Genomic DNA, 22790 nt, shown 5'->3' on the forward strand with positions numbered 1-22790 from the left:
CGAATTTATTTGAGTTATAACCAGAGATTAATTTGACTGTATTAGACGTGAAAAGTCTAAGAAAAAAAGCTAAGATGACGCTGTAAGACCCCATATATTTTATTGGTAACTGAATTGTCAAACGTCCAGTTACTGCATTATCTACGGAGCTGTACAGCGCCATCAATATTGTATAGGATAGACCCCGGAACTATTACTGCCACATAAAGTACGGGTATATACAGCGACATCTACTTCAGCTTTTTTCCTGCCAGCTGTCAAACTCGAAGCACATTTTTTTCCAATTTATATTCTCTACTACAATCAACCAGTGTATCTGGGAGCTGAGTGTAGACTTTAAAAATCCCTATGGCAAAAAACTGAATCAACAAAGAAAAATCTAAACAAGGTATCGAACCTGTTGACAAGAGAATATCCGGACAGATATACGAAAGAATACTTGCTCAATATGACAACTTTCACTTTGTTCGGCCTTTACTGTATATAATAATCATTCTTAACTTTTGTATTATTGTTTCAGAGACCGTATAACGACATAATAGTACAATCCCAATGCCCACCGCCAAACGGCACCCAAGTCCTCTCCAACTACGACTACCTCCGCGCCGACAACGTCTGGGAGTGGTCACAAGAAAGCTTCCTAATAGCTTTGGCCATCTTTTATGCGGTTTTCGCTGTGATCGCCCTTTTGGCTTTTGTGTGCGACTGTACCAAGTACGTTAGGAGAAAGGAACGAAACAGCTTGAAAGGGCACAAGGTAACTGTTAATACTCCGTGAAAATAATACTTTGACCTTCATTTAACGAGAAATTTTCGAAGAACATTTGTTTTCGACTTACAATCGAATTGATAGATTACTAATTATTATATCTGATCAACACAGGTTGTAATTGTCCAAGAATGTGATTATAAACTTGTGTCAGTAATCAAGATATATAAATCAACTAATTCACTACATACATACCTAAGTAACTAAACAAAAAAAATATGAGCAACTTTGTTATTTGAGTGAAAATATTGAGAATTATACTTTGTAAGTCCGATGATATACGGGCAAGTTGATTGAATTTCTTTGGTCATTTTCTGTAAAAGCTGGACTAATGTTGATCTTATAAAAGCTGATCTGGAAGTTAGATAATGTATAATCTGTACAATGTTGTATCGCTAGGAATTAAGTAAATAAATGAATGTACAAAGAATTTATAACTAAAGTAGTATATGTAATAGACTTTTAATAACTAAATGCGAAAGGCTGACTGTATACCGTCTTCCGTCCTTGAATGCATGAATATTGTATAATAAAATGTGCCGAATGCATGTATTAGGTTAATTATACACATATCACAAGTTTATCTTAGTCACTACTTTTCGTTCTTCACATGTTTTGCCAAAAACATGATGTCTATGAAACTATAGGTACTATTAGTCTATTATCGATAGAGTAAATAAAAAGAACAGAGCGACAATGTCAAAACAACGCATACTTCGTGTTCTTTTTACGTGTATGAACGGCGTTTTTTGCGTATTCTCGCAACAAGGTTGGATATTGTTGTTGTAAGCTGTGACACTGTCCCATTTCTTTACTCTTGAACGATCTAGCTTTCTCTTTTCTACTTCTGTAGAAAAGTCCTTCAAGCACTTATATGATTGTGAATGTGCATGTGCTCAATGCAATAGTGTATGAAATAATAAATGAAAATTGGCATTTTCGCAAATCCCTTCTTAAAGGCTCGGGTAGACGGTGCGCGACCTCACAATGGAATTACGTTATATTGCCGAAAACGGAGTTACAACTTACTATACAACTAATTCAATTGACCGATCTAATACGTATATTGCAATGTAACATAACTCGCTCGCACCGTCTAGATGAGCCTTAAATCTAAATGAATCGTCATATACTCTTCTACGGCAAGAAACAGTATTAGGTACCTAAGTACGACATTTTAAAGTGTTTATTAACCTACTGCCAAATGTTGACTAGTACATCCAATTTTCATTCTTCTTCTTTATTTGATAGGTATAGTTTATTACATTTTAAGTAGTTTAAAGGAATAAAAGTGGAGCCATATCAATTAGATAATTATTTAATAATTGTTAAGTTACCTTACTTTCGGCATAATAAAAATAAATGTAAATGATGTGTGTTTCGTTTTATTTCATGATTCGTACTTACATAAAATTCGTAAAAAACAATACAACAATAAAATTTCAATCTTAAATAAATACAGGCAGTTTTACGAACAATATTAAATATTGTAACAGGTACTTAATGGGGCAAATACATTTTGTATCTTATGATAATGTGTATACAACTTATTTTTGGTTATAACGAAACGTGTATATCTGAGTCCGCGTGAAATAATTCATGATATCGTTTACAGATTTCGCAGACGCAAGGTTTGCTTTCATCATATGCGTTTGTATGGCTTATAGTTTGTATGTCTTCGTACTCGCGAGTGTGTCTCTCATCCACATCTACGTATCGGCTCTCAAGTACTACTTTTTTGTCTTCGCTATTAGCCGCGCGTGGCTTACTCCTGGAAGAAGTTCATAAAAAAATACTTTCGCTAAACAGTTTATTTACTGATTTTATTCCATTATTTGGGAAATAACATCAGTATTCTTGTTTCTTAAGTAAATATGTGATGTGAGTGAAATAGAATAAAAGAGGAACAGAACTAGAAATAGGATATTTTAATGCCCCTCCGCCGACGCCACGTGCACTCCAGGAGCGTCAGGGTATACACACGTGAGACTACAGGGATATGGTAAGGAATAAGGACCACTGTCATTTACCTTTCAACATCATCATCATAGTTGCCGAGGCACTGTTCCAACAGTCGTCCGGGGCTAAGTTTGCCTTGAACACGCAATAGTCTCGCTGCCGTTTGCATGCGGCACTAGAGCAGGGTAAGGAATAAGGATGCCACCTGCCTTTCAACATCATCATCATAGTTGCCCGAGGCACTGTTCCAACAGTCGTCCGGGGCTAAGTTCGCCTTGAACACGCAATAGTCTCGCTGCCGTTTGCATGCGGAACTAGAGCAGGGTAAGGAATAAGGATGCCACCTGCCTTTCAACATCAGCATCATAGTTGCCAGAGGCACTGTTCCAACAGTCGTCCGGGGCTAAGTTCGCCTTGAACACGCAATAGTCTCGCTGCCGTTTGCATGCGGCACTAGAGCAGGGTAAGGAATAAGGATGCCACCTGCCTTTCAACATCATCATCATAGTTGCCCGAGGCACTGTTCCAACAGTCGTCCGGGGCTAAGTTCGCCTTGAACACGCAATAGTCTCGCTGCCGTTTGCATGCGGAACTAGAGCAGGGTAAGGAATAAGGATGCCACCTACCTTTCAACATCAGCATCATAGTTGCCTGCCGCGGCACTGTTCCAGCTGTTGCCCGGGGCTACGTGCACGTTGAACACGCAATAGTCTCGCTGCCGCGCCTGCGCGAATAGAGCGGGGTAAGGCATAAGGATGCCACCTACCTTTCCACATCAGCATCATAGTTGCCTGCCGCGGCACTGTTCCAGCTGTTGCCCGGGGCTACGTTCACGTTGAACACGCAATAGTCTCGCTGCCGCGCCTGCGCGAATAGAGCGGGGTAAGGAATAAGGATGCCACCTACCTTTCAACATCAGCATCATAGTTGCCTGCCGCGGCACTGTTCCAGCTGTTGCCCGGGGCTACGTTCACGTTGAACACGCAATAGTCTCGCTGCCGCGCCTGCTCGAATAGAGCGGGATAAGGAATAAGGATGCCACCTACCTTTCAACATCAGCATCATAGTTGCCTGCCGCGGCACTGTTCCAGCTGTTGCCCGGGGCTACGTTCACGTTGAACACGCAATAGTCTCGCTGCCGCGCCTGCGCGAATAGAGCGGGGTAAGGATGCCACCTACCTTTCAACATCAGCATCATAGTTGCCCGCGGCACTGTTCCAGTTGTCAAAAATCAAAAAAAATCAAAAAAAAAAAATCAAAAATTCTTTATTACATAAGACACACTTTGTTTATAATGTAAAGTGATGGAGCCACCCGGTAAGCAAAAATGCCTGTGTTGGGTGACGCCGCTCTTCCTTTAGACATAACTATTATATAACATTTAGTTATATTATAACATATAAACATTAGTTGTCGTCCGGATCTACGTTTACGTTGAACACGCGAGTCTCGCTGCCGCGCCTGCGCGAACGTCGGCCGCTTGCATGCGGGACTAGGAGAACAGGGTAAGGAATAAGGATGCCATCTACCTTTCAACATCATCATCATAGTTGCCCGAGGCACTGTTCCAACAGTCGTCCGGGGCTAAGTTCGCCTTGAACACGCAATAGTCTCGCTGCCGTTTGCATGCGGAACTAGAGCAGGGTAAGGAATAAGGATGCCACCTACCTTTCAACATCAGCATCATAGTTGCCTGCCGCGGCACTGTTCCAGCTGTTGCCCGGGGCTACGTGCACGTTGAACACGCAATAGTCTCGCTGCCGCGCCTGCGCGAATAGAGCGGGGTAAGGCATAAGGATGCCACCTACCTTTCCACATCAGCATCATAGTTGCCTGCCGCGGCACTGTTCCAGCTGTTGCCCGGGGCTACGTTCACGTTGAACACGCAATAGTCTCGCTGCCGCGCCTGCGCGAATAGAGCGGGGTAAGGAATAAGGATGCCACCTACCTTTCAACATCAGCATCATAGTTGCCTGCCGCGGCACTGTTCCAGCTGTTGCCCGGGGCTACGTTCACGTTGAACACGCAATAGTCTCGCTGCCGCGCCTGCTCGAATAGAGCGGGATAAGGAATAAGGATGCCACCTACCTTTCAACATCAGCATCATAGTTGCCTGCCGCGGCACTGTTCCAGCTGTTGCCCGGGGCTACGTTCACGTTGAACACGCAATAGTCTCGCTGCCGCGCCTGCGCGAATAGAGCGGGGTAAGGATGCCACCTACCTTTCAACATCAGCATCATAGTTGCCCGCGGCACTGTTCCAGTTGTCAAAAATCAAAAAAAATCAAAAAAAAAAAATCAAAAATTCTTTATTACATAAGACACACTTTGTTTATAATGTAAAGTGATGGAGCCACCCGGTAAGCAAAAATGCCTGTGTTGGGTGACGCCGCTCTTCCTTTAGACATAACTATTATATAACATTTAGTTATATTATAACATATAAACATTAGTTGTCGTCCGGATCTACGTTTACGTTGAACACGCGAGTCTCGCTGCCGCGCCTGCGCGAACGTCGGCCGCTTGCATGCGGGACTAGGAGAACAGGGTAAGGAATAAGGATGCCATCTACCTTTCAACATCAGCATCATAGTTGCCCGCCGCGGCACTGTTCCAGCTGTCGTCCGGGGCTACGTTCACGTTGAACACGCAATAACTCGCCGCGGAACCTGCGCGGACGTCGGCCGCTTGCGTGCGGGACTAGAGCAGGGTAAGGAATAAGGATGCCACCTACCTTTCAACATCAGCATCATAGTTGCCCGCAGCACTGTTCCAGCTGTCGTCCGGGGCTACGTTCACGTTGAACACGCAATAGTCTCGCCGCGGAACCTGCGCGGACGCCGGCCGCTTGCATGCGGGACTAGGGAAACAGGGTAAGGAATGAGGATAGAGTTTTATGGGTAAGGATTTCTGCAGTTTTAATGAAGCGATAAGAAGTAAAAACGTAAGTATCGCTCGAATATGCAAGAGTGATAGAGGGGCAGATACGAGTAACTCGATTAAAAATTTTCTATTTTCGCAAGATAATGTAAGTTACTTACTCAGAATATGCACAGCGGAATTTGTCTTGGCTGCGGCTGACACTGCTACCGGAGCCCCCGGACCGCGATCTCGACCTCGTCCGGCACTTCGCGCCCGGTATGCTAGTATGACATTTGTTTCTGGAATGATTGGATACCAATTAGAGTCTAAAATACCTACTTTTCATAGGCACTAATATAAACACTTAACTGAACATTGACTCTTTTATTTATGTTTAAAATAGGATTGATTTACGAATTGTTAGCTAAGATTGGACGACGTATTTCATTTTCCGGTACTCCTAATTGTTCAATGTACAAAAATCTTTAGGAAACGCTCATGAACTGTAGGGGTCAGTACAGGAGCCCACTGTTCATTGGTGCGAAGTATAAATGTCAAGTTTAAGCTTCCAATTTAGCCCGCAAGATGACAGAACCTACAATGCACACCGCCACACTTGCTTTGGTGTGAAGTGTCAATGTACAGTTTATGTTTCCGATTCAGGCCACACAGATGGCAGACCGTTCAACGCGCTCGGCCCCTCCAGAACAATAATAAACAGGTTAAAATCTTTAACGTTCCTATTACCCCCGCGGACTGTTCCAATAACATTTTTGGGTAAGATGGAACTCCACAATGATTTGGCATCAAACTTACATATTAATTTAACAACATTTGATTTAAACGGGCCCCATTTTTGCTATAGCTCGGAGACTGCGTGTTCATTTAACAAATTATAATCAAAACAAACACATTAACTGTCGACCTATTCTAATAACGATAATCATTAATTTTATCTACTCAATTAGGTCAGAGCCCTATGTACTCATTATGTTGAAGGCAATTATATTGATTAAAAAATACTAATTAAATTAATTAGGCAAAAATACTACAAAAATAAATGAGCGAGGATCAGATTTTGGGAGTCATTTTGCAATCGTGTACCACGTATTAACCATGAACCGTGTACTAATAGTCTTTATTACAATTTGTGTATTTTACCAGCAAGTTACCAACGCCTCCAGTAAGTATCATCCATACAATCAACACATTTTTAAACAACATATTTTTAAATCAAATTTCTATAAAGAAAAATACCCACTGTATGTAATTTCATGAATTCTATAGTAATTTAAATTGTATTTTTTCTCATTTACTCGTAATGCATGTTAATTATAAGATGTAATGTTTTGAAAAGATGTGTCCCGCCGCCGAGTTTGTTGCCGGTCCCATATTGGGATACCCTCCTCCAATTGAGGGGAGACTTAAATCTTCTCGAGGCAGAGGTGTAGGGTTGGAGCCGGTATAGCTTTATTTGACGTTCTTAAGCGCATTTTAATATGCCTACTTGAATAATAAACTATCTTTATCAAGAGCACCAGGTATTTCTACTGCCGACTCAGACTGTGCATGTTATGGCTCCTCTACACAATGGGCCGTCATATTGGCCCACTAAGCTGGGCCAGCGTGTAGAGAGGGTAATAGTGTCGGATGGCATGGCGCGGCGGGATGGCGATGGGATGGCCGCGGTGTCAGTTTTTTGTCCACACATCAAAGGTAGTGTGGGCCAGCGATGGCGCGTGCGCATCTACACGTGGCCCATTCCATAGTGCATGCTCTCAACTATCGCATTGCCATATCGCTGGTCGAGCGCTAAGCCATCGTGTAGAGGAGCCATAACCATCGCATGGCCATCTCGCTGCTCCAGCGCTGGGTCATCGTGTAGAGGTGCCATAACCATCGCATGGCCATCTCGCTGGTCCAGCGCTGGGCCATCATGTAGAGGTGCCATAACCATCGCATGGCCATCTCGTTGGTCCAGCACTGGGCCATCATGTAGACGAGCCATTACCAGGCGTAGCACACTCCGCATTTTACCCTAAGTTATGGAAGGCTAAGGTGAAACTATTTGTACTGATTCTGTGATATTACTTATTAGTTTTAGGGTCGAACACGTTACGTAGAGAAATACTGCAGCAATGGCGTGCGGAGAATATGACAGGGTACGTCACTATCTATTACGTTTATTATATTATTACCTTTTTTTGGCATTGAGTGTCGACGCTGTTGTAGGTAACGTACCTACCTCAAATAAAACCGGACAAGTGCGAGTCAGACTCGCCCATCGAGGGTTCCGTACTTTTTAGTATTTGTTGTTATAGCGCCAACAGAAATACATCATCTGTGAGAATTTCAACTGTCTAGATATCACGGTTCATGAGATACAGCCTGGTGACCGACAGACGGACAGTGGAGTCTTAGTAATAGGGTCCCGTTATTGCCTTTTGGGTACGGAACCCTATTAAAAAACGAAGATGCCAATGCCATACATGATTATGAATGAATACAAAATATTTTCAAAGATTACATTTATTTTAAGGGATTCGTTTTAGCTTAAATTAAAATCTCTTATCCACTAGTTTTCTAATTTAGAGATAATAATATTATTTAACCTAGGGAATGCTGCTTTCAAGCAGGGACCAAATACCGGTATATTTTTCATACAAATTAACCGGTTGTTGTACATTTCTGCACAGTTTAGCTAATCTGATCTGATAATCATTATCTTTACCTAAATACTATTCTATAATATCAAAGAAATATTGTGAGTGCTATGAGATATATTTTGATTTTAGTTATACCGGTAACGGTTGTTTGGGAATGTTTATGTATATGCCATACGATTAAATACCGGTAACGGTATCTGCTTTCAAGTGCATTCAGGTCAACTCTCCGTATATAAGAATTGCGACCTAATGTGATGATGGTTATGATAAAAACAATAGCTGGGTCCACACAGAGCGAGCATGTAGGTACGCGCGAGGCAAGTCTACACTGGCCGTTTAGTGTGCGAGGAAAATGCCTCGCGCGTATACTCGCTCTGTGTAGAACCGGCTAATGAATAATCTTAATTCACAGGAATGTCGAGCCGTCTGTGCGTGGCATTATAAATCTATTCAGTATGATCGAGTGCGCGACCGACTGTAATCCGTGGCATTTAAAATACTATGGAAATTACTGCGGCTTAGGTGGTTCCGGTACACCTATAAATGATATTGACAGGTGACTTCCTTTTTCCAAGGTTTTACAGTCTAAACTAAAGCAATAAAATCAGGCCAATCTGTGTATACCTATTTCCTCCGGATATTTCTATTCAAAGCTATAAACTGATAAATTTTCATTGATTTTGAGTTTAGGTACCATACCAGAGATGACATTGTATGTAAATTTCCGTTCAATCAATTAGCTGTATTAAGATTATAAAATCTGTTGTGGTTTTGCTATTGATATGAGTGTATCAATCAACCCTCGCAACATCCTAGAATCCACTTTTTCTATTTTGGGATCTTTCTCTTACCTATACGGGTTTAAATAGAATAAATGTAGGTATCATGAGGGGAGAGGGGTAAATAACAACTTTGCTCCCTTGTTTTAACAACTAATACTTGTTTTAGTAGTTGTTTACCTATTATTTTACAGTTGTTGCGAACAACACGACGCGTGTTACGACGACAACAAAGACTTCTACGGCTGCTCGAGCAGCATGTACGTGTCACCGTACGAGTGGAGCTGTAACGACGGCTACCCGTCCTGCCACGACGGGCACGACAAGTGCGGGCTATGGACTTGCGTGTGCGACAAGGCAATGATGGAGTGCTTGAATGACGCCGGATGCCCTTAGTTTCCAACGGCGTGGGGTACAAATAGGTACCTAATAAAGAGCTTTCAAAACTGTTGTTTCTTTTCTGTATAATGGTGTCCTGGGTCAGGACAATTCCAAAAATATGTTTACAGGTAGTTTGACACCTGGAGCACAGAATAAATAATAGTACTAGGTACAGAAGACTCACTCTCTAACAAAACGCGTCTGTTACGATCAGGACAGATATGGCCGCTAGGTGGCGACAGCGCCACGTGCGGCTTATGGCTTTCCCCAAAATTGGGGTGGAACTGATGTACTTTTAGCTACCTGTAGCAAAGCGACGAAATCGCGGAGTGAGACACGCCTGCCTGGAGTAGAAGGCGGTGTACGGCGCCATATGTTTTGTGGTTAACCGCGTTGACGTTTGATTTGAGTGCGTGTGGTCACGTTACGACAAACTGAACGTTACATAAGGAGCAAAAAACATTCCACATTCTTGACTGCGAAGATCACGAACACATCGTTCCTGTCTAAGAACAACACTGTCTCTAACATGGATGTAAGTAAAAAGAGGTAGATATGGTACCAGGTGCACGATCGTGAGCCATCAAATATAGGTTCCGGAACCTATATTTAGTTAGTCGTATGGGTGACGCCAACCTGTCAAGTTGTCAAAATCGTTGGATCAAATTTTAGTTTTGTCAACTATGAACGTCACACGTCTACATAAATAAAAGGTCATTGGTCTCTAATGAGTAGGTATCTGCTCGCAAGCGTAGTTTCATCAATAGTCGTTTCTCTGCCCCGGTGCTTCGTGCAGCGAGTATGAGAGATACAGCGTACAACGACTGAAAACCTCCGTGACTTCCATGATAAGGCTTTAAAAGCCGCACTTAGTATATCCGTTCATTTAGGTGGTAAAGTACGCAGTGGTAATACATAAATGCGTATATACTTTTCTAGGTGAAATCTAACTGGCGTGTCCATGAGTGTGTCTACGCAGAGATCTAGAGCACTGCAAAGTGTATGCTTTTGAAGTTATTTGGACATATTTTAATACTAATAAATTCACCTGTGGTACTCTGGAGTGTGGCAGACGGTCTTCTGTCTAGAGTGCCTTGGCCCTGCACGAGGTATACAGTTGCAATCGGCAATATTTTTCATGGTCTGAAGGTTCACATTTAAATGCTCGGTATTGTTGTCCCAAACTTCATCTATGCGGACTTTTGTAGCTATCTCGATCTTTGGCGAGAGAATACCCTAAAAACATTTTAAATGTAGTTATTAATAGCTTATAGTTCAGGCAAATATTACTAGTCAAGTTATTACTAGTCAGGTTAGACACAACAGTACAAAAATTTGTTGGTTAGATCAACAGAGAAATACGGTTTAAACACGAAGGACGTGAGCCTGTGGCCTTGGCCTGAAGATGACGAGGTGATAATCCGGACCTTGAGTTGGCATACACATGTTTGCTATTATGCACACACATTGATATACAATTGTATACTGTGTAGCCTCCTCTCTAGGATTCGTCCTAGAGAGCAGATACTTATATTAGGCGACTTTAACGCGAGGGTTGGGCGTGACTTCGAGGCTTGGCCAAGTGTCTTGGGAAGGCACGGTATTGGTAACATGAACAGCAACGGTCAACTGTTGCTATCTCTTTGTGCTCAATTCCAGCTGGCTATTACCAATACCATGTTTAGGCTTCCGGCCAAATACAAGACCACCTGGATGCATCCGAGGTCTAAACATTGGCACTTAATTGACTACGCTATCGTCAGACAACAACACCTCTCTCAAGTGCGTATAACTCGGGTGATGCGAGGCGCTCACTGCTGGAGCGATCATAGGCTCGTAGTGACCAAGATTCGCCTGCGTCTCCGGCTTCCTCGTAGAAAAGAAGGGGCACAACCTAGCCGCTTGGATGTAAATAAATTAGAATGCCTATCAATACGAAAGACCTTCATTCAAGCGGTGAATGATAAAATTCGGGAATCAAACATTCTGACTGATGACCCTCTGGCTCATTGGCAAGTGCTCTCGGAAAACCTCGTCGATATTGCCTCTAATACAATAGGCATAAAGCGTAGCAGACGAGAGGATTGGTTCGACGACAATGACGAGGCCTTGACCGATGCAGTCAGAAACCACAGACAAATCCTGCGCCAAGGTCAAGACGCAGAAACTATTAAACGCAGTAGTGCGGAGCTGCGTAAAGTAGTTCGCGAAGTTAAAGAAAACTGGTGGAAGGACAAAGCCGCACGAATTCAATGGCTCTCAGATACTAACCAGCTGTCTGAGTTTTACGAGGAGGTGCGTAAGCTTGTTGGTTCGGTTACTCGCAGCAGTGTCCCGCTAAAAATTGAAGACGGATCGAAGTTGCTGACCAGCAAGCAAGACGTTCTGGATCGATGGGGAGAGCACTTTAAGATCCTGCTTAACGTTGATCGTGCTGCAGACATGCAGTACGTGGATTCGTTAGCGTCCCTCCCTGTCGTCTCTGCGCTTGATGATTGACTTTAAAAGAGGTTGTCACTGCTATACAACAGCAGAAAAATAAAAAGGCTGTGGGCATCGATAACTTACCTGGGGAACTGCTCAAGTATGGGGGACAAGAGTTGCATGAAACTCTCTGGAGACTATTTAAGCAGATGTGGGAGCAGGAACGAGTTCCTAGCGAATTTCGGATATCTCGCATCAGCTCTTTATACAAAAATAAAGGCGATCGCAACTCTTACCGGGGCATCTCTCTCCTATCGTCTCCGGGTAAAGTTTTTGCTCGCATATTACTCAACCGCCTTTTACCTTTATCAGAAGACATACTGCCGGAGACACAACTTGGCTTCCGACCTGACCGAGGCACCTGCGAAGCTATCTTCTCTCTCCGACAACTTCAAGAGAAGAATAGAGAACAAGGTCAACAACTATTCCTTTGCTTTGTTGACCTTGAGAAAGCTTTTGATAGTGTGCCTCGAGAAGCCTTGTGGAAGGTGCTAGCGAAACAGGGATGCACAGTTAAGTTTGTCAGGCTCATTAGACTTCTGCACGACGACATGCAATGCTGTGTCAGCGTAAAGGGCGAACAATCTGAATATTTTGGTGTCACATGTGGCGTCAAACAAGGATGCGTTTTGGCACCAACTCTTTTCGCTCTTTACTTTGCTGTTGTCGTCAGAGATGCCTTGCAAACGTTAACGGATGGCATTCATATTCGTTTTCGCACTGATGGCAGTGTGTTCAATCTAGCACGACTGAAGGCTCGCACGAAAGTATCTCAAGCTACTATTACGGAGATTATGTACGCAGATGACCCTTTGCTTTGTAGCGGATTCCTCGGAAAGTCTACAAACGCTTATGACGAGTCTCAACGAGTCCTGTCAGCGCTTCGGCCTTAAAATCAGTGTCAAGAAAACCGAAGTCATGGGGTTGGAGACACTCGCGCCCGTTGACATCAGGCTCGGTGACGACTCCTTTAAGCAAGTAGACAGATTCCGGTATCTGGGGAGCACGATAACATCTAAGTGCCACCTTGACGACGAAATCAACAGCAGAATCGGAGCGGCTGCTGCTGCGTTCGGTAAACTTCGCGTCAAGGTGTTCCGTTCACATGATATTAAGCTTCAGATCAAGGTCTCTGTGTATATGGCCATAGTTCTGCCCAATCTCCTGTATGCCTCTGAAACGTGGTGCCTTTACCGAAAGCATATTCGCACATTGGATAGGTTTCACCTTAAATGCCTGCGTGACATTTTGAAAATCTCATGGTCGGATCGTGTCAGGAACACAGAAGTGCTACGCCGTGCTAATGTCAGCGGCATTGAACCCTATCTAATGCGGCGCCAGCTGCGATGGTGTGGTCATGTCTCCCGTATGTCTAATAACAGAGTTGCTAAGCGCATCTTTTACTCAGAGTTGCAGAGTGGGAAGCGGAAACAGGGCGGCCAACTTTTGCGATACAAAGATGTTCTGAAGCGCCACATGCGGAGATGTGACATTGAACCATCGCACTGGGAGACTTCGGCACAAGATCGGCCGAAGTGGAGGCATACAGTGAGCACAAAAGTGCAAGCCTTCGAAGAGCAGAGGCGAGTGGAACTCGACGCAAAGCGCGACGAGTTAAAGGCCCGACCACCTGCGGTCATCAACTACAATTTTGTCGGAGGGGTGCTGACCTGCGGTGAGTGCGGTCGTGCATTCACTGCAAAGATAGGCTACGTCAGTCACCTAAGAGCTCACGATCGTCGCTCTCAATAACTAGTACAACCCCAGTCGCCGTGGCCGAAACCGGCCAGGACAGGATGATGATACTGTGTATACTGTCCTTAACAAGCAAAGATAAATATCGAGACAAGGTAGAGTTGGATTACTTTACTTCTGACCAAAGCATACAGAAACAATGGTACTAAGTGTTGAGTTATCTTTTACAAGGATCTAAGAGGTAGGCTTCATGTAAGTACATACATATGTGCCTACTCAAACAAAAATATGTGCCAAGCAGTCTTCCAATATATCTATGTATAGTTTTGTCAGGGACTGTCTCATTTTAAACATAGATACAGAGCATCATACTGTCCTTATCTTACACTAGTTTACGCTATTTACTGACGAATTAGGTTTGCCAGACTATAGCTCTTAAAACTTTTAATTGTAAATGCAAACTTTTTAAGTGAATGAAGTACTCACAGGATACTTCTTAGACCTCCTCATAAGCAAGTCCACTCCGTCACTGCAACACATCTTCGGTGGGAACAGAACATCACTTAGGGAGCCGAGGTACTGGGCAAGGATATTGCATTCACCAGAATTACAGTTCTGACACCATTGCACCAGCTCACAGTATAAGGTTTCATCTTCTGCAATTTAAAATGTAATATTTATTTATTTCCTTGAATACAACATTAATCTCTAGCACAGGGTTTCCCAACCAGTCAGGCGCGCTCTACTTGGGGAGCATAGAGTAATTTCCAACAGAGGTGCAGCCAGCTGCTCCATATTTACCCTCCTTATTCATAAAACTTTGCAAGTCGTCGAGGATAGTGCAAATCCGCGTAACTAGCACTGGTAAATACTGCATAATAGTAAAGTTATAACTTTATTATTTTGAAGCCTAATTTTCCCTTTTTACCTGATAAATGCCTGTGAACACATGATTCAATAAATTCTGTGTAAAAAAGGAAAAAGTATTTACCAGTGCTAGTTACGCGGATTTAACTATCAGTGGACTATCCCCCATGAATTAGCATTTATGTACACTCCATTACGGCCTCTAGGGGGGCGTAGTATTTTAACTTAATGTTGGGTGACGCGCATAGGGTAAAAAGTTAAAAACCCCTGCTCTAGCATCCCATGGTTTTAATCCTAATACAAGAACAAATAATTATCACCAATAAAATTTTAATAAAAATGAAAACAAGTTAAAAATAATGCCCAATCGTAAACTGAGTAACTTACTCAATAAACAACACATGTTACTCAGTGCACATGTCTCTTGAAACCTCTTCCGGAAGTACAATCTGTCCTTGAAGTCAAGGGGAAAGGTGGGTGGTAGAGTACAGGTTTCATAGTTTGTGCCAAGAGCAGCCACGACGAGCGACACACTGCCATCTTGACATAGCCACACGCCTGGACAGGAAACCTGGGAAGAGTGGAAGTGAACAATACATTTTTTAAATTAAATTCAAGTACAAAGTTAGGCAACTACAGTTATTCATATAGTTTAAGCAGGTTGCACAGGCCACTAAAACCTGTTTCATTCACTGCCACTTCTGATATAAGCTGATGTATAGAAAAAGGAGAAAAACACTAAACTTCTGTCAAGAAATTAAAACAACAATGCAAAACTTACTCTCTGCACAACAATTTCAACGGTGAGTTCGATAGTTTTGGGCATATTGCATAATTTTATTAACCTTCCATGCCGAAATCAAAAAACTGTTCCAAAGATTAATTAAACCATGATTCTGAAGGAGATTTCAATAAACTTTCAATTTGTTCTCAATAGTACCGTCATTGGTGACAATGACATCAAGAATTTGTTGCTATGGTAACGATCCGTACACAACATAGATGTTAGGATCCTATAGACGAGCTAGCTATACACGTGCGTCCGTGAGGGACAGAGGGCCTACCGCGAACCACGTTCGACGTGTTGCCTCTCTGTCGCACTTGTAATTTCGTACGTAAGTGTGACAGGGAGGCAACACGTCAAACGTGGTTCGCGGTAGTCCTTCAGGGCTATAACCCCGAAAATCGAAGTTCGCAAATTGTAGGCATTTTTTTCTGTCACTCTAATTACGCCTTCATTGGAGTAAAAGAGAAAGATCCCCGCAATTTGCGAATTCCGGTTTTCGCGGTAGCCCCTCTGAACACACGCAATGTGACAAAATTATTGGTCGAGTTATTTGTTGCTTAGTGTCAGACCGTGAAAAGTCTGCAGCGATTTTGATAGCCCACGCAGTGCAAGTGCCATTTTAAATGTCAAACTTCTATGAAATTATGACGTATAAATAACACTTACACTGCGTGGGCTATCAAATCCGCTGCAGACTTTTCTTGGTGCGACTATACCTGTTGATAAAAAGGGGCACCAACCTGATTTTTGTTGAAAAACTTGCTACTGTTTTTTTTTAATAATTTACCATATAAACCCTCTGGAGCCGCCATTAACAGGCGTTCCCCTCTGTCGAAAATAGGCGGCCAATGGTCAACCACATGTCAACCATATGTATGGACTGACGTTTATCTGACATGACGTACCTATACATTTGATGTGCCCCTCCCCCGCAAAAAACGGCAGACTATTTTGTACCGAAAATTTTAGACATGGCGTCTCCGTTGGTTATATCCTCTAAGGCGGGGAATAAAAAAATGTGAGACTGTGACAAGGACAAACAATAATAGCGCTTTCTTTTCTCTGCCACTCCTACTGAAAGATACATAAGACTATCCCGTTTTGTCACTGTCAGTTCCCCCCACCACTCATGCCCAATACATACTAAAATTTACTATGAATTATGGTGGGCAAAGAATAAATTCGACCAATCATAGTGTCGCATTGCGTATGTTTTATCCCTCACGGAGGCACGCGTATACCACTTCTATAGGATCCTACCTTTGTAGTCTGTGGATCCTACCCAAAGAATATAATACTCACTAGGAGATCCTACCTTCTATAGTCCCCTCCAGACTATCCGCGTGAATCGCGGGCGAACCCGCGAACGCGAGTGTGGAGTCGATTTCGCTGTCTGCGAAAATCGACTTCACACTCGCGTTCGCGGCTTCGCCCGCGATTTGCCCGCGATTCACGCGCATAGTCTGGGGGTCTACCGCGAAAACCGAAATTCGCAAATTGCGGGGATCTTTCTCTTTTACTCTCATTAAGATGTGATTAGAGTGACAGAGAAAAATGCCCGCAATTGACGAACTTCGATTTTCGCGGTTATAGCCCTGGAGGGGGCTTTAGATGTTGATTAGGCCCCATTTATACGAGTGCTTTTTCAACGCGCGTTAAAAAAGCGCTTGAATCTATCCGCACGCTAAATTCTATTTAAAAACTATTCTATTTAACTACCAAGGCGTAAAGCGAAAATAAAAAGCGCCACCGCCGTCGTGTGAATAAATACACATGTATCCATTTGTGTCATTGTCATTCAAACGCTTTAATAACGCGCGTTGTAAAAGCGCTCGTGGATTGAGGGTTTAATTATGGCACAGATTATATAATATAGCTGGTTAAGCAAATCTTGTCAGTAAATAAGGCGCGAAATTCAAATTTTCTATGGGACAATATCCCTTCGCGCCTACATTTTTCAAATTTGCCGCCTTTTTCTACTGACAAGATCTGCTTGACCAAGTATAATACTGACACCACTACTGACACTGACGTTTATAAGCGCAAAATCGCGCTTTTTATTCTTCAAATCAAATGTCAAACAATGAAACAAAATATCATAATTTGTATCATACCATGCTTTATCAGTTAATTTATTTAGTTTATTTTCTATAATAATTAATTGAATTATTTAAGGAGAAGAAAATGTCTTAAATCCTATCAATACTTTTCACATGAATCTCAAGTTGACTGCAAGGCAATAAGAGCATCAAGGTTTACTTCACAACAAAACCCAAGCTAATGTAAGTGATTATGGTATCAAATAACGTGCAAATAACATATGTTGTTAGAAAATTGTGTAAAAGCTATTGTTTTACTAACTGTATTGTAATTACTTGCAGCAAAGGTGTACATTTTGACGTGTTAAATTGCATGTTGAGATCTATTCAAATTATGGCAGGAACACCTACATTACCGTCTGTTATTCACTGGTTCCGTCTGGATTTACGTGTACACGACAACCTTGCCCTACGAAATGCAATAAATGAGGTAAGATAGCTAAAGGGCACTTGATTACAATGAGTTTCCTTCATCAACTTAAATTCACAGTTAAGCCCACTGGGAGCCGTGCCTTCTCTAAGCTCAATTGAAAAATTCCAAGAACTGGCTCTTCAAATATCCCTCAATACTCTCCAATAAGAAATTTATACTTAGTGGTGTGTAATTTACATGGCTGATCAGTTCGGTGCACTGTGTTTAAAGTACTTCTATTTCAAGAATTAGTTAATTTGTCATTTTTTTATTTCAGGCAGAAAACAGAAAATACTACCTCAGACCAATCTACGTCATAGATCCTGACATCAAACACAAGGTTGGAGTAAACAGGCTGCGCTTCCTGGTACAAAGTTTACAAGATCTGGATGCCAACTTAAAAAAACTTAATACTCGCTTGTACATCATAAAAGGGAAAGCAGAAGAGAAACTACCAGAGCTCTTTGACAAATGGCAAGTGAAAAATTTAACTTTACAACTTGACATTGATCCTGAACTTGTAAGGCAAGATGAGATAATTGAGGAAATTGCTGAGAAAAAAAATATATTTGTTGTTAAGAGAGTCCAACACACAGTTTATGATTGTAATAGGGTGTTAAAGAAAAACAATGGAATTGTACCCATGACATACCAGAAGTTTCTCTCCTTAGCATCAGAGCAACCTGTCAAAGCATGTATAGAAATAAATAAACAGATATCTGACAGTTGCCGTCCATCTGATCATGATTCTCAGGAGTATGATGTCCCAAATTTAAGTGACTTGTGTATTGATGAATCCACACTTTCTCCTTGTAAATATGTTGGTGGTGAAACAGAAGGTTTAAAAAGACTTGACATGTACATGGCTAGAAAAGAGTGGGTGTGTAAGTTTGAAAAGCCTAATTCATTTCCAAACAGCCTAGAACCAAGCACTACAGTATTAAGCCCCTATATCAGCCATGGCTGTGTATCTGCAAAGTTGTTCTACCATAAGCTTAAAGAAGTTGAAAATGGCAGGAGACACACAGAGCCACCGGTATCGTTAATGGGTCAACTCATGTGGAGAGAATTTTACTATACTGCTGGAACGGGCACTGAAAACTTTGACAAAATGGTTGGTAACCCTTTATGCATTCAAATTCCTTGGGGTAAAAATGAGGCCCATCTCAAAGCATGGGCTGAAGGTCGGACTGGATTTCCATTTGTTGATGCCATAATGCGCCAGTTGAAACAAGAGGGCTGGATACATCATTTAGCCCGACACATGGTAGCTTGTTTCTTAACCAGAGGAGACTTGTGGATATCTTGGGAGGAAGGAGCCAAAGTATTTGAGGATTATTTACTGGATTATGACTGGTCTCTCAATGCTGGTAATTGGATGTGGCTGTCAGCTTCTGCTTTCTTCTATAAATACTTTAGAGTTTATAGCCCTGTGGCTTTTGGCAAAAAAACCGATAAGGAAGGTGAATACATCAAGAAGTATGTCCCAGAATTAGCAAAATACCCTGCAGCATTTATTTATGAACCTTGGAAGGCACCAAAAGAAGTACAACGCAGAGCTGGTTGTGTGGTTGGTGAAGGCTATCCTAAAAGAATTGTTGAACATGACAAGATTCACAAAGATAATATGGCAAAAATGAATGCTGCTTATAAAGCAAATAAAGAGAAAAAGGAAAAGAAATCTTTGAAGAGGAAAAGAACTGATGATTAACATTTAATGTAGCATTTAAAAAAATCAAGTACAAATTATTTTTATAAGAATGTGTGTTAGCTTTTTAAGTACAAAATGAGTTTTTTTTTTATTAAATAGGTACTAGGTGTTTTGTATGTTTATTTTGTTATATGTATTATCTATGATGTTCCTACAACCAACATATTAAAATCATTTACACTTTGCAGTTTAGATTTTCTTCTGACGTTAAGCTAAATAACTTTACATAGAAGGGCCCACAAGCCTCAAACTTTGTTTTTTTTTTTGTGATCTGCCCCTATTGCTCACGCATATTAGCGCGATGGAAAGCCAAATCAAAATTATAGAATAGCATTTTACGACACAATAATTATACTCTGGCAAAGCAACGTAGGAGCAAAGAGTCGGTCTCCCATAGAAAATTAGAATTTCGCGCCATATTTTACTGACAAGTTGGGTGTGTTTGAAATTTTGAATATAATTATCTTCTTTTCGTCATCGCCCTACGCGACAACATTACAATCTGCACCAATTGGATGGTTGGCAATCCTCAATTGTACGTTTCTCCGGAAACTTCCGGCCTCGCACAGCTAAACTGGAATGAACTGTCGCCTGCGGTATTTCCGGACCGATACGACCTTCAAACCTTCAAGAAAAGAGTACTTTGGAGTACTTCCATCTTAAAGGCCGGTAACGCACTTACAACCCTTCCGGTGTTGCGGGTGTCCATGGGCGGCGATAATCGCTTAACATCAGGGCCCAGTTTTATAAAGTTACAAGTTACAAGTGTACAGGCGTTTACTGGCAACACTTGCTCCGTTTTTTACAATTTGCGTTTTATAAAAGTACTGTGTTACAATTTTACAGGTTACAGGTACAAGTGCCTGTAGCTCAACCATAGACGAAAATATGGGAGTTTAATAGTTTTAAACTCATAATCGAACAAGCGTTTTATAAAAATATTGTAAATTACAAGTGTAGATTGGTACACTTGTAACAAAAACTGACATACGTCTTGAGTCCTGGGCCCAGTTTTATAAAGTTACAAGTTACAGGTTACAAGAGTACAGGCTACAGGCACCTGTAATGCACTGTGAACGGCTACAGGTGTTTTATAAATACACATAGATAATTACAGTTGTAAAGAACCACGGTCAATCTCGATTACATGTGAAATCTACAGGTGTGAAGGACATCACTATTTAAAAAAAAACGTCTGTCATAGATACTCTGTGCTCTACTCACGCTCTACTAAATGCTGTGTTATTGTTTGTTGTAAAATATTAATTATTGGAAAAATGCCCAGAAAAGAAGGAAAAATCGAGTGGTTGAGAACGGTGTTCGATGCCAAGGATATACTTTTCGGGCCGTTTTCAGATTCAGATTAAGTTAGATTTCATGAAATATTTACCTAATAAGTAAATAAATACTGTTTCACATTACATTATAAAATGTATCGTTTCGATAGCGGCTCAAAGTTAAGTACGCTGTGTATCGATGATGAATAGTACACTTTACCATAATGTGAATTGTGAATGCACTATACTTAAATAAAGAGACGAATGCTAATAAATCAACGACAAATATCGGCACCAATCCCTTTCCGTTTCCTAGTAGATAAAATAAAACGATATCATCAATAAAATCAATATCAAACATATTGTCACTTTATTTCCTATTTACTATATACTTCAGATACATTAACAAAAACTGATAAGGTCAGTGCATGGAAAAGTATGCATGCCCTGGCAAAATCGTTCGCGTTGGTGAGTAACAATAAAGAGTAAAGTTTAAAATCGCTCAGAAAACGAATAATTTTAATTAAAACTTAAGAATTACAGGACTCAAGACGTATGTCAGTTTTTGTTACAAGTGTACCAATCTACACTTGTAATTTACAATATTTTTATAAAACGCTTGTTCGATTATGAGTTTAAAACTATTAAACTCCCATATTTTCGTCTATGGTTGAGCTACAGGCACTTGTACCTGTAACCTGTAAAATTGTAACACAGTACTTTTATAAAACGCAAATTGTAAAAAACGGAGCAAGTGTTGCCAGTAAACGCCTGTACACTTGTAACTTGTAACTTTATAAAACTGGGCCCTGTAATTCTTAAGTTTTAATTAAAATTATTCGTTTTCTGAGCGATTTTAAACTTTACTCTTTATTGTTACTCACCAACGCGAACGATTTTGCCAGGGCATGCATACTTTTCCATGCACTGACCTTATCAGTTTTTGTTAATGTATCTGAAGTATATAGTAAATAGGAAATAAAGTGACAATATGTTTGATATTGATTTTATTGATGATATCGTTTTATTTTATCTACTAGGAAACGGAAAGGGATTGGTGCCGATATTTGTCGTTGATTTATTAGCATTCGTCTCTTTATTTAAGTATAGTGCATTCACAATTCACATTATGGTAAAGTGTACTATTCATCATCGATACACAGCGTACTTAACTTTGAGCCGCTATCGAAACGATACATTTTATAATGTAATGTGAAACAGTATTTATTTACTTATTAGGTAAATATTTCATGAAATCTAACTTAATCTGAATCTGTAAACGGCCCGAAAAGTATATCCTTGGCATCGAACACCGTTCTCAACCACTCGATTTTTCCTTCTTTTCTGGGCATTTTTCCAATAATTAATATTTTACAACAAACAATAACACAGCATTTAGTAGAGCGTGAGTAGAGCACAGAGTATCTATGACAGACGTTTTTTTTTAAATAGTGATGTCCTTCACACCTGTAGATTTCACATGTAATCGAGATTGACCGTGGTTCTTTACAACTGTAATTATCTATGTGTATTTATAAAACACCTGTAGCCGTTCACAGTGCATTACAGGTGCCTGTAGCCTGTACTCTTGTAACCTGTAACTTGTAACTTTATAAAACTGGGCCCAGGTGATCGCTTTTTTTTTTTTCTTCGTCCATCAGGACAGGCTAAAGCTCTAAGCCATACTGCCTAGTCATAAGTAGATTTTTTTGTCTTTTCAGTAAGTTCAATCCGGTAAACGTCTTCACTAAATACTATTCATATTAGGTCAATTCCGATAGTAATGTCTTCAGTAGTCTTCATTTTCAAAATACTTTAAGTAAAAGCGTCTCTTCCAGTTATTTGGTCATATCCATTAAACATCCATTCTCATTCTGTTTAATTAAAATCATTAAAATTTTAAGGATCTTGTAAGGCGATAGCTGGACGTTACAAGGGCCTGCGTGAGCTACCCAGCGTTGACGCCAGAATGGTGGTTAAACGCGTTTCGTGATCAATTTTTCGTTATCTGCACACTTCCACATTAATTTACTGCATAATACG

General features: G+C 41.2%; 4 protein-coding genes across 5 annotated transcripts in view; 3 read left to right on the forward strand and 1 right to left on the reverse strand.

Annotated features, from left to right (window-relative positions):
* Nucleotides 1-2138, forward strand: part of LOC134793561 (ATP-binding cassette sub-family G member 8) — a 93903-nt gene extending 91765 nt beyond the window's left edge. The window contains exon 19 of the mRNA XM_063765172.1: nt 521-2138. Coding sequence (XP_063621242.1) covers nt 521-778 — 258 coding nt within the window. The 3' untranslated portion in view covers nt 779-2138. The remainder of the gene's footprint in view (nt 1-520) is intronic.
* Nucleotides 2072-15397, reverse strand: LOC134793539 (uncharacterized). Of its 2 annotated transcripts, XM_063765145.1 has the most exons (7): nt 15243-15397; nt 14849-15032; nt 14081-14250; nt 10464-10651; nt 5769-5888; nt 5462-5587; nt 2072-2540 (listed from the first exon to the last, which is right to left on the reverse strand). In XM_063765145.1, exons 1-7 carry the CDS (start codon nt 15285-15287, stop codon nt 2327-2329), a joined length of 1047 nt encoding a protein of 348 aa, XP_063621215.1. In that variant the 5' UTR covers nt 15288-15397; the 3' UTR covers nt 2072-2326. The 2 variants fall into 2 exon arrangements, with proteins under 2 accessions (XP_063621215.1, XP_063621216.1); XM_063765146.1 differs by lacking the exon at nt 5462-5587 and having other exon boundaries at nt 15243-15396.
* On the forward strand, nt 7252-9449 carry LOC134793558 (acidic phospholipase A2 2-like). Its single transcript, XM_063765168.1, has 3 exons — nt 7252-7751; nt 8668-8811; nt 9229-9449. The coding sequence occupies exons 1-3, from the start codon at nt 7744-7746 to the stop codon at nt 9428-9430; spliced, it is 354 nt and encodes a 117-aa protein (XP_063621238.1). The 5' UTR covers nt 7252-7743; the 3' UTR covers nt 9431-9449.
* Nucleotides 15398-17511: 2114 nt separating the features above from the next.
* On the forward strand, nt 17512-19579 carry LOC134793506 (cryptochrome-1). Its single transcript, XM_063765084.1, has 3 exons — nt 17512-17530; nt 17630-17777; nt 18037-19579. The coding sequence occupies exons 2-3, from the start codon at nt 17661-17663 to the stop codon at nt 19468-19470; spliced, it is 1551 nt and encodes a 516-aa protein (XP_063621154.1). The 5' UTR covers nt 17512-17530; nt 17630-17660; the 3' UTR covers nt 19471-19579.
* Nucleotides 19580-22790: the final 3211 nt, after the last annotated feature.

Source organism: Cydia splendana, chromosome 9 (assembly GCF_910591565.1).
Source record: "Cydia splendana chromosome 9, ilCydSple1.2, whole genome shotgun sequence".
NCBI classification, from domain to species: domain Eukaryota; kingdom Metazoa; phylum Arthropoda; class Insecta; order Lepidoptera; family Tortricidae; genus Cydia; species Cydia splendana.